Consider the following 19351-nt stretch of genomic DNA (forward strand, 5'->3'; position numbering starts at 1 on the left):
CTTTCTTGTACTCTGTATTCTTCTATGTAGAAACTAATAAAAATATTGAAAAGTAACATGGACGATTACATTTTAAAAGTAATCCATAACTTGGGATCCCTCTCCACCATCAGAAGTATCTACAGGACACAGTGCCTCAAGAGGGCAAACCTCCCATCATTCAGGCCAGGCCATCTTCCTGCAGCTACCACTGAGAGAAGGTACAGAAGCCTGCAGCTGCACAACACCAGGTTCAACAACAGCCACTTCCCTGCAACCACTTGGTCTTGAACCAACCGGCAGAACCCCAGCCATTACATTTGACCAACACTACGATCGCTTTGATCACTTTGAACTAAATAGACTGTGAATTTTTCAATAGTTTCAATAGGTGCATTTAATGTCAGAGAAATATATACAATATACATCCCAAAATTCTTTTCCTTCGCAATTCTTTTGCGTTTTCTTGTAATAATTTAAAGTAGTTTGCTTTTCTTGTGAATGCTGCTTATATGATGCAGTGTTTCTGGGATGCTGCTGCAAGTAAGATTTTTATTGCACCTGTGCATAGACATTGACTTTAAAGAACTGCTGAAGAGGCACTGAATATCTAACAGATACAATTACAATAGCAGATATAATTACGTAGAATACTCCAGACGTTCTCTCTTCCCCCCTTTCCCTCGGGCTTCACACACCACCAGCAGCTTCAACCCACCCCCTCATTACAAGACTGCTGTATGGACTTCTTGTACATTAAAGATGCACTCTCAGTCTCACAATTCACTTTGGCTTGACCCCTGCACTGCGCTATCTCTGTGGTTGTAACACTATATTCTGCATTCTGTTATTGCTTTTCCCTTCTACTACCTCAACGTAATTAGGTTTTAAGAAGATCAGTATGGATGGCTTGCAAGACTAAACTTCTCACTGCATCCCAATATATGCGACAATAACAAATCGATACCAGAAATGGGGGAAAAAAAACATAAGATCGGTTTGGACAAGAAAGTTCAGAGAAGAGGGACAACCAATTAGTTGTTTGGCTCCTTCTCATTCCCTCATGCAGTTACTCCACAAAGGCAAAAGCAAAACAAACTGCAGAAAGAACCAAGTGGGCCAAGCAGCATCTATAAAGGCAAAGAGCCTGTCAGTATTTCAGGCTCTTGACCCGAAATATCAACCTTCTGTGAATGCCGCTGAAGCCACTGAGTTCTTCAAGCAAATCTGTTGTTTGCTGCAGATTCGAGCAACTGCAGTCTCTTGCCTCTAGTCTCTACTGCAAAAGGCAGCTCATTGCTGGAGGAGGCTGAGTAAAAGCGATTTTAAAACTGCACTATTTTCATTTTGGACATAGGTGACTAGCTACTAGGTTCTTCCTGCAGTTTGTTTTGATTTTGCCTTTGTGGAGTAACTGCATGAGGGAATGAGAGGAAAGATTAGCTGTAAATATCACTAGCAAACTAGCATTAATTAACATTCAGAGAACAATTTCAGTAATGAAACATTTCAAAAAAAATTACTCCTCTCTCTTAAAATTACCTTGATGACAGCTCCAAAGGCACCTTTCCCCAGAAGTTGTAGCTCCTCAAACTCACTGTAATAGTGTGAGTGTTGCTTCTGGATGTCTGTGTAGACTGAATCTTTCAGAAGCTGGCTGCTTGGAACAATAGTTTCTGCACAGTCCTCTCCTCCAGCCAAACCTGATAAGAGAACAGCCTATCATATTAATTTGTTATGTGCCCTGTCGTATGACATGGGTGATCACGGTCTTTCCATGACCATGACTGTTCTTGGCAAATTTTTCTACAGAAGTGGTTTGCCATTGCCTTCTTCTGGGCAGTGTCTTTACAAGATCCCAGCCATTATCAATACTCTTCAGAGACTGTCTGCTTGTCGTCAGATCACGTTAATAGGGTGTGCATAATAATAGTCAAGGAAAAATTTGCCATCACATATAATCAAACATAGAACCAAGATCATCATCACCTGTACTTGTAATTAGACTGACCCTAGTCTTCGAGGAAACTGTAAAACTCAAAGCTGTGTGGTGTAAACAAGCAGAGCTGGAAATAAAGAGAACAAATCATCGAGTGCTGCAAAGTACATGCAAAATACATAATTCAACTTGATTTCCCATCCATCAAAGTTAAGAAAGAAAAGCAGTAATTAAGATTTCGCTCACAGCCTCAAGCTTCACGATCAGAGAAGACAGTATTCAGAGACTGGAACATGAAGATAAATGGGGACAGTTGGAGCAGAGACTGTCAAAGGGAAATTAGCACAAACATGCAACTTTATATGAAGGAGCAGGAAAACTTAAAAAGTCAAAATAATACATGACATACGAACAACATTGAGACAAAAACACATTACACATAGCACAATGCCTCTGGGTTTAATTTTTGTAAAAACTGTGTACAATTCAGTATGTTTATGCTGTACATGCTGCTCATCTGATGCTACATGTCTGTGTTAGTGCTGCGTGTAGATTTTTCATTGCACACATATGATGACAAATTCAAGTCTTTTCAAGTATTTATTTCCTAAGTTAAGTATTTAGATCTGCTCCAATTCAAAGACATTCCAGGCACTGAACGGCAGTCCTGGCCTCTGATGTTGCTGTCTCTGGTTACCGGACTAAAGGATGAACAACAATGTTGATTTTGGTCCACTCACCTGGAATTTCTTCGTTGCCACAGTTAGGAGCACGTACAACTGGGGGCTTGATAAAGGAGTGCTGAAGCAGCTGCTGGGTGTTCCAGCGTGCTTTATCCTCCAAACATACACACCTACAATACAAGCGACATTCTGAGATGGTTGGTCTAAACATCATTCACACCTACTCCCATAACAACTAACCCAGGGTGTATGCAATTCAGTCATTAACAGCTACAGATGCAAACGACTGCAGATGTTGTTTGCAAAAAAAGAAACAAACTGCAGGGGGAACTCAGGTCAGGCAGCATCTGCGGAGAGAAACAAACCGTCGATTTTTCAGGTTACGATCCCTGATCTGGACTGGTTGACTGAAAAGTTGCACTTTAAATCTGGGTCAAAGACTGGAAAATGAGATGCAGAATGCTATGTAACAAAACCTGGTCAATAAAGCACTGTTATTGATTTATGAACACATCCGTTATACCATGAATGAGTACAAAGCTCAGCCTGTAATTCATACATCTCTATACAGGGATTTATCCTGATAAAGCAGAGACAAGAGGAGGGAGGGGAGGGGTGCAGCATGGGTAGCAAGAGTGCAAGGCAGGCAGAAAGTGGGGACGCAGGCCAGAGAGCGTAGGCAGGTGGGGCCACGGGCGAGAGAGAGCAGGCGGGCGGGGGTGCGGGCAAGAGAGAGCGGGCGGGCGGGGGTGCGGACAAGAGAGAGCAGGCGGGCGGAGGTGCGGGCAAGAGAGTGGGTGGGCGGGGGGTGCGGGCAAGAGAGAGCGGGCGGGCGGGGGTGCGGGCAAGAGAGAGCGGGCGGGCGGGGGTGCGGGCAAGAGAGAGCGGGCGGGCGGGGGTGCGGGCAAGAGAGAGTGGGTGGGCGGGGGTGCGGGCAAGAGAGAGCGGGCGGGCGGGGGTGCGGGCAAGAGAGAGCGGGCGGGCGGGGGTGCGGGTAAGAGAGAGCGGGTGGGCGGGGGCACGAGAAAGCGAAAAAGCAAGGGCTAGGGAAAAAGAGCAATGATCTAAAACATTACCTCCCTCTCTCTGCTGCCCCTCCCACACAGGTGCCACCTGACCCAATGAGGGTCCCAGTACCTAATATTTTTACTTCCAGCTTTTGCTTTTCATTTTCTGTTCACCTCTATGCTCCATACTCTATACTCTTGATCCTCCATCGTACATGGTCAGGTTCAAGAAGTGAGAAGCCAGCATTCAACCACTGGTGTCAATAACCATCTCCAAAGTGCTTCCACCCTCTAACACTCTCCTGGATAACTGCTATCATCCATGCAGTAGAGTTCAAAGTTGAGCTCGCTGCTTTCAGACAGAGTAACAGATGAACATGTAATTGGGGCTGGTGGTGTTGGGAAAGGAATAATTAAGAATCATATTTCTGTTAGTTATGCTTCTCACTTTTCACTGTAAAGGTGAACTGCTTTGCTTTCATTGTCAATCACCAATTCATCAGATCAGGATCATTATGGAGGCAGTTCCATGTGGTAGGTGATGGATTCAAAAGCCACAGAACAGATAATCTAGCTGGCTCCTGATGAAACACCGAATCCCCAATAATCGTGTTTCTTGCTGTTTACACAATCAGAGTGATAGAGCTTGGAAATGGGCACTGATCCAACTGAACTTTAAACCTTTCAACCAGAGGTTCCCAACGACCCACTGAAATGGAGAAAACCTACAGCACAATACAGGCCTTTCGGCCCACAATGCTGTGCCGAACATGTACTTACTTTAGAAATTACCTAGGGTTACCCACAGCCCTCTATTTTTGTAAGTTCCATGTACCTATCCCTGAGTCTCTTAAAAGACCCTATCGTTTCCGCCTCCACCACCGTCGCCAGCAGCCCATTTCACACACTCACCACTCTCTGCGTAAACAACTTACCCCTGCCATCTCCTCTGTACCTACTTCCCAGCACCTTAAAACTACGCCCTCTCATGTTAGCCATTTCAGCCCTGGGAAAAAGCCTATGACTATCCACACGATCAATGCCTCTCATCATTTTATACACCTCTATCAGGTTACCTCTCATCCTCTATCACTCCGAGGAGAAAAGGCCGAGTTCACTCTACCTATTCTCATAAGGCATACTCCCCAATCCAGGCAACATCCTTGTAAATCTCCTCTGCAACCTTTTTATAGTTTCCAGATCTTTCCTGTAGTGAGGTGACCAGAACTGAGCACAGTACTCCAACACACACAAAATGCTGGTAGAACACAGCAGGCTAGGCAGCATCTATAGGGAGAAGCGCTGTCAACATCTCAGCCTGAAACGTCAACAGCGCTTCTCCCTATAGACGCTGCCTAGCCTGCTGTGTTCTACCAGCATTTTGTGTGTGTTGTTGTTTGAATCTCCAGCATCTGCAGATTTCCTCGTGTTTACAGTACTCCAAGTGGGGTCTGACCAAGGTTCTATATAGCTGTAACATTACCTCTCGGCTCTTGAACTCAATCCCACGGTTGATGAAGGCTAATGCATTATATGCCTTCTTAACCACACGGCCAAGAGCCTTACTATTAATACTATATTCTGCCATCATATTTGACCTACCAAAATGAACCACCTCACACTTATCTGGGTTGAACTCCATCTTCCACTTCTCAGCCCAGTTTTGCATCCTATCAATGTCCCACTGTAACTTCTGACAGCCCTCCACACTATCCACAACACCCCCAACTTTTGTGTCATCAGCAAATTTACTAACCCATCCCTCCACTTCCTTGTCCAGGTCATTTATAAAAATCAGGAAGAGAATGGGTCCCAGAACAGATCCCTGAGGCACACCACTGGTCACCGGCCTCCATGCAGAATATGACCTGTCTGCAAACACTCTTTGCCTTCTGTGGGCAAGCCAGTTCTGGATCCACAAAACAATGTCTCCTTGGATCCCATTCCTCCTTACTTTCTCAATAAGCCTTGCATGGGGCACCTTATCAAAAGCCTTGCTGAAATCCATATACACGACATCTACTGCTCTTCCTTCATCAATGTGTTTAGCCACATCCTCAAAAAATTCAATCAGACTCGTAAGGCACGACCTGCCTTTGACAAAACCATGCTGACTATTCCTTATCATATTATGCCTCTCCAAATGTTCATAAATCCTGCCTCTCAGGGTCTTCTCCAACCACTGAAGTAAGACCCCATGCTTAATGGTATTGGTCAATGGCATAGAAGAAGTTGGGAAACTCTGCTCCAAACCCATCCTATCTATCTATCTATCCATGCATTGGTCTGTATGCCTCTTAAACTTCGTTATTTCTCTCCCTGTAGCTCAACCCTTCCAGTTCCTGGCAACATCCTTCTGAGTCTTACAGCAGTTTGTGCCAATTCTTGCTGTCTGGCATGGGTGCTGTAATTATGAAGGATTTTAACAGCTCAACCAGAGCCTTCCTGGGGCTTTACCTGCTGAGGTTCTTTAAAGAGAAGCTACTGATCCACTTAGACAATATGATAAAGTCACCCATTTGGAACATCAGCAGCTTATTCTCCAGTGTCTGATATGCTGAGTATTCCCAATATTTTGTGTTGTAATCATAATTATTTCTTTAGGACAGCAAACAAGATCTATTTACTCTCCAGGTTCTGGGTCAAATAAATAAATTACTCAACACGTTGTGGCTATGCAATTGATGCTAATGTAAATAGTAGATCAGTTTCTTTCTGAGTAATATTGTGAAAGAAAATACTTCACATATCAGGGACTGTTTGGCCTATCATGGACAAGTTGACATAGTTATCTAATGATAAGCAAGGGGCTTCAGTGCCCCAATCAATACTTATTCCACATCCGTCCATCTGTTCGTTATGTGCCATGTCGCATGACCATGGTCTTTCCATCACCACAATTGTTCTTGGCAAATTTTCTTCAGAAGTGGTTTGCCACTGTCTCCTTCTGGGTAGTGTCTTTACAAGTCAGGTGACCCAAACCATTATCGATAATTCAAATGTCTCCTAACCAGGACTTGTGATGTTCATCAGCTGCTCATATGACCATCCTAAACATGCTTCCGTGACCCAATTCCCGGGGGGGGGGGCTAAGCAGTTGCTACACCTTGCCCAAGGGTGACCTGCAGGCCAGTAGAGGGAAAGAGCACCTTACACCTCCTTTGATAGAGATGCGCCTCCACCCCGTCATCCCACTATCTACATCTAAAGCAGATTCTCTCTACTAGTTTCAATTAGGTGTCATTTTATCCTGCATTACAACAAAAGCTACACTTCTAAATGGCCCTTTGATGCATCCCAAGAGGGGCAAGTTGCTACTTAAGCACAAATATCTTGTTACATGTCAACGTTGTTTTAATTAACCATAATCGTCATTTAGGTGCGCCTGGACGGGGCGTGGGGGCATCATTTAGGTGCGCCTGGATAGGGGAGGGGGGTGGATGGTGTCATATATCAAATGAGTGTAGGCTTTTTCTATTCAATTCGGGAGGTTTCTGGAAATTTTGGCAGCTAAGCGATACAACGGACTGCGAGACCAGCGAGAGAGTGAGTTGAAGAGTGAGTTAGTTGAAGAGTTCACTATAGCAGTGGGTGATCCTAATATTTCTCTGTGTCCAGAGGATTGTGATAATTTGCGGCACACAGTGCCTATTGGACACATGACTGTCACTTTGTATGATCCATACTTGGATTTCTGGAGTATCCTTTGCCAACCACTTTTTGTTAATCCATACATGGATTCGGGTGTGTTACGTGGCAATCACTTGCACGAAGGAACATTCCGTAACCATCACCTTGTGATATCCCTACGTGGATTTTGGAACTTGGGCGTCACTTTGTTATCCCTGAGTGGACTCTAGTATTTAAGTGACGACCACTCAACTTCTGGAATCTTCTGCGACCGTCACCTTGTTATCTCTGCGTGGATCCAGTGTGTTACGTGACAATCACTTGTCCTCTGAAATTCTTCGTGATCATCACCTTGTGTCATCTTAATGTGGATTTATGAACCCTTCCTCACAGACACCTGTACCTGTACCCGTGGCTTCCGGAACTTTCTGGATTGCCAACCTAGGACTCTGTTTGAGTAACCTGGGTGGGGACTGTTTCCAGACCTCCACGGTTTGTGAGCCAAGATGCATTGCACTGTTAATTTTTGGTTAGGGGAGCAATTGTTTTAATTGTCTCTATTTTTGTGTAGGTATTGAAAATATATTTGTTGAACATTAAAATCTGTGTCTGTGGTCTATTGCCACTGGCACGTAACAATCTGATTTCATTCGCGTTGCTACGAGTAAGATGCAGACTGGTTATTTATCATTTACCGCAAAAACCGCATGACGTACTTCCTCAACGGTGGGTATAATCGTCCATCTAAACTCCCAGTCATCCAAAACAAAACAAATACACTTCTACTGAGGTATTAACGTGGTAATGATCTGACAGCAAAAAAAATCTCTAACAAATGGCATTTCAGCTATTGCTCTGAAATGGACGAAGCTTGCTCGTGCATCTAACAGCTGATTCCCAACCTTTTTTATGCCATGGACCCTTGCCATTAACCAAGGGGTCCATGGACCCCAGGTTGGGAACCTCTGCTAGAAGCAGGAAATTCCAGTCCACTTGGGATAGGATGATCCCACCAGTGCAAAGCTTGTACCTTATGACTTGCATCAGCACCTCCACAGCAGTGGTGAGGGAAAAAATCAAGACAGGATTTGCATTTCTGTTCATAACCCACATCACATTGAGCATCAAATGATCCATTTGCCATCAACTGGGGTGGGGGAGGGGAGGGAGAGCTGGATGAAACTGGTAACATTCCACTTACTTGTTTAGGAAATCCTGGAAGTTACCAGGCAGGTTGTTTGGCACAGTTATTGGGTATTCCTTCACAGCTGCCCCCTGGTTAAGAGCCAACAAGAGGAGGCCCAGCCTCCAGACATCCCCCTTTTTTCCACTCTTGTAAGGCAGAGCATTCTCACTGAATCGCACTTTTGTCTGCTCAAACACATCCTCCTTGCATATGTCTGCCAGCCTCTTAGAGATGCTGTAATCTGTCAGTTTCACATTGCCTTTGTTGTCCACCAGAACACTGGAGGCATCAAGCACTTTGTGCACCACTGAGTTACTGTGCAGGTAGTCCAAGGCTGTCAGGAGCTGTAATGCATAATGCTGGAGCTGGTCGACTGCAACGGGGGTCCCTTTCCTCAGAACATCGGACAGGCTGGAGCCACTGACGTATTCCACAAGCAGACTGACCACAATGGAGTCCTCCTGCTCCTTACAGCACATCGCCATGTAACGTACCAGATTCTCGTGGCTCAGTTTCAACAGGGAACCAAACTCAGTTTCTGCACCTTGAATCTGGAAAACAAAACATGGTGATTCTAACAGGCAGCATGTTTAATGCACCAAACTTACTTCAGCACCACAATCCCGTGAGCAACCCACCACAGACCCTGTCCAAGAAATGCATTACTGTAAATCCCTGCATTTCCAATTAGCCATTCAGGAGTGGGGAGGACAGAGGCATACCCCTTTCATTTTCTTTCTCTCCACCCTCCCCTTCTCCTTTTCTTTCAGTCCACCTCTTTGACAACTCAGTACCCAATGGTCTAGTGTTCCCTCCTTTCTGACAATCTCTCACCATTCAGTTCATTTGGATAATTATCTGCCTTTCTGTTTTTAGAACCAAAGTACATAACCTCACATTTACCCATAACTTTGAAGAAAGGGAGGGGGTGGGAAATGTAGTCTGTAGGAAGACCGCAGTGAAAAGCCAGAGAGAAGATCAGGGCAGATCCAAAGGATGGAGCAGTGCCTGAAAACGAAGAGTAGTACTGGAGTTATCCACTAACATGGAGGCCAGAAAGGCAAGCAGGTCTTGAGAAGTTTGATGAGACAGAGCTTGGGATAATTTGAGGCAACAGAGAAAGAGCAGAAAGATGCAAATTCAGAACTGGAGATGGAGAGACGTTGGTAAACTAGAGGAATTCAGGATGTAAGCTAAGACAGTTGAATGGATGGTCAGTGAGAATGAAGGTCATAACTTTCCCAAAGGCTTAGACAGGAAAGCAGCAAGGGCAGGCAGGAAGAATTTGAGAAGGTACTAGCAGTGGAGAAAATTTAGCAGTAATAACTGATAAAGATCATGAATTTCAGGGAGAGTTTGAGAAGAGAGTGATAGAATGAAAGGGATTAAGCACCAGAAGGTATGATAATGATGGGAGAATGGTTGAACAACAAATCATAAACGGGGGGAAAATATTTGGTTGGTCTATTTGAAAATTTAGGAGCCATCTTGCCATTAACAATGTCCTGACCCTTTACATTTGATCTCCTAAAGTGCAACACCTCACATTTGGTCAGATTAAACTCTGCCCACATCTTCAACTGATCTATATTCCACTGTGTCCTTTGTCAATCTTCTACACTATCCACAACGCCATTCATTTTATATCGTATGCAAGCTTACTAACCCAGCCATCCACGTTTTCATCCAGGTCATTTAAGTACATCACAAACAGCTGAGGTGCCAGTATGGATCCCTGTGGAACACCAGTCACACACATCCAGCCAGAATAAGTCCCATCATCTACAACCCTCCATCTTCTATGTGCAAACCAATCCTGAATCCAAACAGCCAAGTCACTGGGAATCCCCTGGATGTTAATTTTCTAGATGAACCTCCCATAAGGGATCATATCAAACTCCTTTCTAAGATCCACATCCACAACTCTACCTTCATCATCTCCTTGAAAAATCCAATCGAGTTAATAGGAAACGTTGACTGATCCTAATTTACCACGCCTTTCCAAATACACATAAATCCTATCCCTAAGAATCCCCTCTAATAGCTTCTAGTCTCACTGATTTAGACTCACAGGTCTATAGATTATCCCCATTTCCTTTCTTGAATAACAGATCCATCATCAGATACTCGTCAGTCCTCCAGGCCTTTCCAGTAGCTAGAAGCATGAAGATCCCGGTCAAGGTCCCAGCAATCTCATCTCTTGCTTCTTTCAATATCTTGTGGTGTATCCCATCAGGTCCTGGGGACTTAACCACTTTAAAGTTCTTTAAGATACCCCAGCACTACCTTCTTATATCAGAATACCCAAGCACATTAGCACTAATCTCACTATACTCCACATCCTTGGTCTTGGTAAATGCTGATACAAAATATTCATTTAATATCTTGCCCACATTCTCTGCCTCCAAGCACATTTCCCCTCCTTTATCTTTTCTAGGTCTTTCCTTGCCCATCCTGGCTTTAATTCCCTTCTGGAGTTATTTTCCAACTTTTTTTAAAATATAATTCTCAAGGGCTCCATTTGATATTAGTTTCCCAAATCTTACATATACCTCTTTATCCTTCTTAACTAAATTTACCAGTACTCTTGACATCTCACTGGAATATATTTGTCTTGTATGCTGTACAGTTGGTAGTTAAACACCCTCCACATATCAGATGCTGAAATGTTCAAAAACAACTGTCTCCAAATTGCCCTGTTCCAATTTTATACACTCCTGCAAGGACTTAACTTATCTAAAGCTATCTGAAAAATTTTAAAGTTTGGGTCACTGTTCCCCAGCTGTTCTGCCACTGAAAGGTCAGTCAACTGGCCAGGCTTACTAATCAACACCAGATCTAGTCTGGACCCTGCTAGATGCACCTAACATATCCTCCTCTCTCTAAATGTCTTACACTAACGATGTCCCGGTCTATATTAAGAAAACTGATGTCACCCCAGAACAGCAAGCCAGTGGTTCATGCGTATTTCCCTAATCTGCATGCAGATCTATTCCTCAGTGCCCTATGGGCTATGAATGGGGGGGGGGGGGGTGATCTACAGGATAACCCCAGAGTGAATGCATCTTTGTTATTTTTGAGTTCTATGCATATAGACAAGAGAATGAGCCACCATTGTATCCTGAGTGTCAATGTGATATTATCCCTAATTAATAGTGCAACTCCACCCCCCCCAACTGCTTTCAGTCATGATTTACCTGAAGAAGCTGCAAGACAAATTCAGTAGGTAAGAAAGCTTCTAATAAAATGAGCTGCACGACCTCAGGCCACAGATGGGATCAAAGTTCTATAGTCATTTTACACATAATCATGAATAAGACTGAACAAGCACGCAGAGGAGCCTACTCCAAGAACACGTCTACCTTCCGTGCTGGAGGAGGAAGGAGTACTTGCAACCACGTGCACCAAGAAAGAATACCGCAGCCCGTCGTCACCCACTGAACAGCAACTAGGAACGGGCACAAACACTGCCCCTGCCAGCAACCCAAAAAGCCATCTAGAAAAAAAGTGGCAAAGCGTCCATGTGCTCCTTACAAGTTATGAAGGAGACGCGAAGCAGCAGAGAAAATTTTAAAGACACCATTGTTATTTGTGCTTACAGTATGATAGTTCAACAGGACTTGCATTTTTTATTCTACTTACTGAGATACAGCATGGAATAGGCCCTTCCGGGCCTTCGGGCCACGCTGCCCAGCATCCCCCGATGTAACCCCAGCCTAATCACAGGACAATTTACAATGACCAATTCACCTACCAACCCGCTGGTAGTCCAGTTAAAGATGCTCAGGATAAAAACACCAAGAGCATGAGGTACTTCCAATTGCATCCTTCGTTTTAGAGACCACAGATGCAGATCACACTGCTGCAATTGACCAGGAGTAACAGTGCAAGTCTAACCAATGTGTAAAGGACTTAGGAGTCGGAAAAAGCCGTAATTCTCAATGATGTGGGGCGGGGGGAAGTGGTAGAGCTTACTCCAAGTAAAGAGACGAAAGGACCGGATGAGAGTCAAAGGATGCTTGTAGTGTGAAAAATGGAAAATGGTCTAAGATGATTTCATCAATATAAACCAGGAGTCGAAAAAGCAAGCAAGAGCCAATGGACAAAGGATTCTTTGGGAGGAGAGGAGACTAAGTTCAGAGAAGAGAGAGAGAGCAACATTATTGGAGGTGAACACCATATTCTCCTTGCATGAGGGAAATGGAAACATTATTGAGAAAATCTCCCTTTAAAACACATAGCAACACCTTCAGCACTTGGCAAGCATACAACTTACGACAGATTTCCCTGCTGCATTTTAAGTGTTCACCTCTGTCAGGCAAGCCAGTTACTTGGCCTACATTTGAAGAGATTGTCCATGTGATACCAAAGAGCCAGAAATTAGATGAGTTTGTCTAGATAATTTTCCCAAGGCAGAGTTAGTCAAAACTGAGAATGTGAATCACTACCAGCTGGAATTATATGCTTGACTTACAGTCTGTGTTCCGGTCCTAAATCTTTAGACCAGTGCCTCCCAACAAACTTGCCACTTTCTGACAAAAATGATAATTAACACCAAATCAGAAGTTGTCCCTTAGAAATCAACATTAATACCTTTTTTTTGCATTTTTCAATCTTGTCCTTCTCCTCACTGGTGAGAAACTTGCCAATCTTCTTCTGCCATTGAAGAACCCACTCATAGACCATCACAAAACTTCCTGTCAACTCTTCAAAAGCGTTGTAAACCGATCGGCTCAGGTTTTCACTCTCACCTAGCACACGAAGACGAACAAGCCACTTACATCTCTCAATAACATCAAGCTCCAGATACCAAAATGTTTCATGAGGGCAATGAGTTTAACATGCAGACACTAAAAACGTTCCTCACCAACAACTTTTCCCAAGTGTACGGTAAACCCTCCGGTTGATCCTGTGTTAAAGTGTATCACTTTGTACAGTTTAGAACTGTCTTCATTGCTACAGACAGAAATCTGGCGTTCTCGCCTATAAATTGAAAAATAATTTGCATTACACTGTTTAATACTAATGGAGTTGTTGTTATTAATCAGTTTTCACATAGCAAAATCATTTTCACAGCAGCATTATCAGTCTAATTTGAAACTAGAACCCTCACAATCAAAGCTTAGTCAAAATGATAGATTTTAAGAGGAGATAAGAGTGAAGGTTTAGAGACGGATGAGAAAGATTCACTATTTTCTAAACTGTGCAGGACAAGACTGTGCAGGCTCACATATAGGAATCACTTCAATAAAATTAGTGGAGAGTTTTTTTTAAAAAGTCCTCCCAACTTGCAGACATCTGTCTAATGGATATCCTATACATGAAACACCTCGGCCGACAAAGGAGCTGGTGGAACTCACGGGGTCAGTCAGCATACATGGAGGGAAACAGACAACCGACACTTTGGGTCAGGACCCTTCATCATGAAACCAGCAAGAGGGATTTGCTGGATGCTTCGGGCTGTAGTCATCTTCTGCCAGGTGGGAATAACACACCTCCATGTGCCCTCTCTTCACACCACCCACCCTCTACCCATCTGCCAGGCCTCAACTATCAGGGCTGCGTCGAGCCGAGCCGAGCTTGGACTGTCTCACTCTCCCGACACAGTTGTGATCCTCTCCCACACACTGTTTCCGTTCACTTCCAACCCTCAAACAATTCTCAGGAACGAAATCCTGTCACAAGCTGGGGACTGTCTGTAATCAAAAAGCTGGTGGAATACTGATAGTCATCTCAGTGGTTGTGAGCAATGTTGCCTCTGTATTGACCTCTGGTTATGCATTTAATATTTCATTCTACAATTCCAATGCCCTCCAGAAGATTACTAAATAGAAAAAAACAAAAATACATTTAGTTCTAATTAAATAGCAATAATGAACAATTTTCAAAATGTGTTAACTTGTGAAGCCTGACCAATGAACTAGTGACTAGCGAACTTGGGATCCCATTCAGCTGAACTCAACCTGCACCTGGAACCACGTTCACTCTTACTGCCAATAGTTCGCTATGATCTTCATACTTGGAGCGGCCGTTGGAACTTGTTCGGCGACGACTGTTCCCTCCTTTTTTGTGATCGACTCGCTCCATTGTGTTGTTCAAATTGGCAGAAGGCTGCTGGTTTAAAGCAGGAATTCTGGAAGTGTTGACTGGAAAGATCTCTTGGGCACTTTCCAACCTTTCCTGGGGTGTGGGGAAAGAAGGAAAGCAAAAGTGGAAGATTACATTCACACACGCCTGGTGTTACATTTAGTCTCAGCATCCTTCCAGAATATAAGCAGCCGGAGTAGATCATTTAGACCCTTCAGCCTGTCACAGCACTCAATCTGTAGAGTTACATGGCCATTTTACATCCCTGCCACTGACCACAACCTCTAATTGCGAAAGTTTCAAACAAAAATTAACCTGCAAGCTTGAAAATGTTTGCTTTTGAGGACCTATCCAAGATTTCTGCCCATTAAGCTTTAGCTGTCCTTTTCGTGCAACCCTTTAAAAGTTCTAAATTGGTTTTATGTTGCCTCCCCCATTCCAAAATAATGCATCAATGTCATTAAATTTCATCTGCAAACCATTATTTTGTCCCTTCTTTTACATCCACCTCAATTCTGCCACTGTCCTTCTCACTTTACTACGCTCTTCTCCCTTCAGGAATTACATTCTTTGTAACATTAATGTAGCCAGCCGGTGGTGTAGTGGCATCAGCACCTGACTTCAAAGTCTGGAGTTCGAATCTGGCTGGCTCCTTCCACGCTTTCCATTGTGCTAGGTTGAGCGTTAAGCTAGCCGCACAGCCTTATACAAAAAAACAGTAATTGCTACAGAAAAGGCAAAAATGTGCAAAAAGGAACAATACATTGATGCACATCAAAAAGAAACCTTGTTCTCATTACCCATCCAAGTGGGACACCTTCCTTTATTTTCTGACAACACAAAAAACATTTTCAACCTCAGGTAAGATTAGGCAGCTGTTCCATGTACCTTAATTCTGCTAAATCTATTCTCGACACTTCCACAAATGCCTTGTGCACATCCATTAATTGAGCACATCAGCTCTCCATGATTTCATTAGGAACTAGATGAAGATTTACATCTCATCCTCTTGTGTATCAGAGGTCTGAAGAGACACGTTCCTACAAACCTGCTTGGCCAATTGATCCAGCTTCTTTGCATCCTTCTTTTCTTCTTCTCGCCTCTGTATTTCTTCAAGGATTTCACGTTGCTTCAAAAACAATAAGAATCTAATATTACGTTAAAGTATCATGAAACTATTTAAAACTATAAGCAAAAAGCAGAATATAGAGGAACTCAGCAGGTCAGGCAGCATCTGTGGAGGAAAATAGGCAATCAACATTTCAGATTTGGAGTCCCTCCAGCAGTTTGTTTTTGCACCAGATTCCAGCATCTGCAGTCTTTTGTATCTCCAGGACTCTAAGGCTACATCCACACTAGACCAGATAATTTTGAAAACGCTGGTTTTGCATAAAAACAATAGGCGTCCACACCAAGCGTTTTTGAAAATATCTCTGTCCACGTTGAAGTGGAGATTTCAGCGAATCTCCTCCTACTGCGCATGCACAGGACACATCTACCGAAAACAAGCCACATGTTTGGTGTCGAATCTCAGCGTGAAAGACAGTGCGTGTTTGTTCAGTTACAGACTAGAAAAACTTAAACGACGGGCAGCTGTTGGCTCTCGCGCAGTAGGACTTAAAAGTTAAAAAAAACACAAATACTGAAGCATATGGAGGCAACCAACAGGGAGTTTACGGACTGTATGATCCGGCTGACGACGAATATAGAAAAACTGACTAACTCTGTTGCATTAATAAAGCACCTTGTTAAATGTGTCTGCATCAGTATTATCTTGTATTTCCATACAATGTTACATTAGGCTGTTACACATCTATTGTCAGAGAAGTACTTGCATAAATAGATAAACCACCTTCATACGAGCAAGGACAGAAAACAGGGCAAAGTGAATATACTTATTTATTCAGTAAGCTACGGGTCAAAGTACTTGGTGAGTACATTTCTAACTTTTCTGGCGTCAGTCTCGTTGCCGTCTGTTCTGAAATTGTTAGGTTGCGTTCAAGAAAACAATGCAATGGCGCACTGCCGTCTGACAGCGTTTTCAGATTTCTCCAGTTACCCCATCCACAATGACCTGCCGAATCCGCATTTTCAAAATTACACACCCTGGAAAGCGTTTCTGAAAAGCTCCGGTATCCCCGGTATCCGGTACATCCCCGATACCGATGGATGTAGCCTAAAAGTGTCATTGCCCCGACTGTTAATTCCCCATTTTCTCCTAATTTCCTTTGATAGCTGCACACCTGGTTTTCATCAAGACCTGCAGCATAAGAACCCTAGCTTTGTACCCACTAGCTGCCAGATCGTTGGTTTTGCCAGTGTGGTAATTAACGTTTCCCAGCCGCTTAGGATTATGTGTTCTAAGGCTACGTCCACATTAGACCGGATAAATCCGTAACCGAAGCTTTTTCTCTTCATTTTGACCCTCCGCCCACACTGAAGCAGCGTTTTCCTCCCCCAAAAACTGAGATTTTCAGAAACGCTCTCCAGAGTGAATAAATCTGAAAACGCCTAATATCCAGCGTAGTGTGTACGAGGTAACTGGCTATTTTTAAAACAGCTGTCATGACATGCCAGAACAAATGTTGGCAGCAGCATGGCATTTCATTGTTTTCTTGAACACAACCTCCAACACCACAACAATATCTGACAATAGATGTGCAACAGCCTAATGTAAAATTGTATGGAAATACAAGATAACACTGATGAAGACATGTTTTATACATTTAACAAGGTGCTTTATTAATGTACTGCTTGTGCAAACATTCAATAGATGCAACTGTCACTTTTGCTCAGTAACTCATTTTATTGCACATGTTAAATACAGCAAAATAATACAGAAAGACATGGCAAAAGTAAAGGGAAAGAAATGAGGTAACAGCAAATTTCACCTTTACCCAGCAACAAGCCTTATTGCATTTAGTTGTAGCTGTCGTCCCTCTCATCGGTGAAGAGACTATGGCTGTAGGAAATGTTTCTGGACAAACACGCATCAAGTCTTTCTTCTGGCAATTTCCTTTTAAGTTTTTCTAGTCTGTAACTGGACAAATGTGCACCAAGTATACCGTTTCCTCTTCGCTTGTTTTCTGTGTGTCCTGCACATGCCCAGTAGGAGGAGATTCACCCAAATATCCGTTTTAATGTGGATAGAGGTATTTTTAAAAACGCCTAGTGTGGACGCCTGTCATTTTTATCCGAAACCGGCATTTTCAAAATTATCCGGTCTAGTGTGGACGTAGCCTAAGTTTTGCTTCAGTACTGAGATTTACCTGTGAAACTGTCTCTCAGTGTCAAGGTAAGTTTTCTAAGTTCTACTCCAGTTCCAAGGTGTACCTGTGAAACTCCGTCTCTCCGTGCAAAGGAAAGTTTTGTCTGCCACTTCCCTTTCTACGCTCCGTGTCAAGATCAGTTCTGCCTGCCTCCTGCTTCCCTGCACTCCCTCCTGTTTGCCGTTCAACGCTCACGCCCGCATCTGCATCCTAACTCAATCTCTGTGCCTGAGTCCTGCGTTTGGGTTTGCCTCGTTCGTTGCAACAAAAAGGCAGCTAATTCTGCAGCTGAGAAATGGAAAGCAAGCATACCTCAGCGGGCAAACAAGAGAAATCCAAACAACACACACTAAATGCACAGCTTTGGTCTTTTTGTTAGATTAACACCTTGAACATGCTTAGGATATTTTTAGAAGACAACAATATTGGCAGAATGATTGGCTGTGAGAAAGGAATGCTTCAGTTGTAGGAGAATACTAATGGACAGGTATTTGGACAATAAATTGCAAATGGAACTCAAACAGTAAATGGTAGAATATTGCAATGTAGAGGAACATGGGAATGGATTCCTAAAGGTAGCATGGTAGATGGATTACTAATTGGTCCATGCACAGAATATGAAAGCAGGCAATTATTGTGGGAAAGCAATAAGACCATAAGATATAGGAGCAGAATTAGGCCATTTGGCCCATCGAGGATGTTCCTCCATGTCATCATGGCTGATCCAATTTCCCTATCAGCACCAATCTCCTGCCTCCTCCCCATATCCCTTCATGCCCTGACCAATCAAGAATCTATCACCCTCTGCCTTAAATATACATAGACTTGGCCTCCACAGCTATGCCAAAGAAATCCAAAGATTCTCCACTCTCCAGTTAAAGATATTCCTCTTTATAATCTCTATTCTGAAAGGATGTCCCTCTATTCTGAGGCTGTGTCTTAAGATTCTCTCACCATAGGAAACATCCTCTCCACATTCACTATATCAAGGCCTTTCACAATTCGATAGGTTTCAATGAGGTCACCCCTCATTCTTCTGAATTCTAGTGAATACCGACCCAGAGCCATCAAATGCTACTCATCTGACAAACCATTCAATCCTGGCATCATTTTTGTGAATTTCCTCTGAATCTTCTCCAGTTTCACCATATCCTTTCTAAGATAAGGGGCCCCAAACTGCTCACAATACTCCAAGTGAGGCCTCACCAGTGTTTTATAAAGTCTCACATTACATCCTTGCTTTTATATTCTAGTCTTGAAATGAATGCTAACATTGCATTTGCCTTCCTCACCACTGACTCAACCTGCAAATCAACCTTTAGGGAATCCTGCACAAGGACTCACAAGAACCTTTGTATGGTCAGTTTTTGTATTTTCTCTCCATTTAGAAGACAGTCAACCCTTTCATTTCTTCTGCCGAAGTGCATGACCGTACACTTCCCGACACTGTTTTCGATCTGCCATTTCTTTACCCATTCTCCTAATATGTCCAGGTAGTTCTGTAGCCTCTCTGCTTCCTCAAACCTACCTGCTCCTCCACCAATCTTCATATCATCTGCAAACTTTGCAAA

At 43.4% G+C, this 19351-nt stretch overlaps 1 protein-coding gene across 5 annotated transcripts in view; it reads right to left on the reverse strand.

The window, feature by feature from the left end:
* The window catches only part of eif2ak4 (eukaryotic translation initiation factor 2 alpha kinase 4), a 157002-nt gene that overhangs the window by 122282 nt on the left and 15369 nt on the right, over positions 1–19351 (reverse strand). For all 5 annotated transcript variants that reach the window (XM_073040370.1, XM_073040372.1, XM_073040371.1 and 2 more), the window contains exons 5-11: positions 15560–15640; positions 14444–14604; positions 13292–13407; positions 13018–13175; positions 8440–8975; positions 2659–2771; positions 1522–1682 (exon numbers count right to left, since the gene is read on the reverse strand). In XM_073040370.1, coding sequence (XP_072896471.1) covers positions 1522–1682; positions 2659–2771; positions 8440–8975; positions 13018–13175; positions 13292–13407; positions 14444–14604; positions 15560–15640 — 1326 coding nt within the window. The remainder of the gene's footprint in view (positions 1–1521; positions 1683–2658; positions 2772–8439; positions 8976–13017; positions 13176–13291; positions 13408–14443; positions 14605–15559; positions 15641–19351) is intronic.

Source organism: Hemitrygon akajei, chromosome 3 (genome assembly GCF_048418815.1).
Source record: "Hemitrygon akajei chromosome 3, sHemAka1.3, whole genome shotgun sequence".
Taxonomy (NCBI): Eukaryota; Metazoa; Chordata; class Chondrichthyes; order Myliobatiformes; family Dasyatidae; genus Hemitrygon; species Hemitrygon akajei.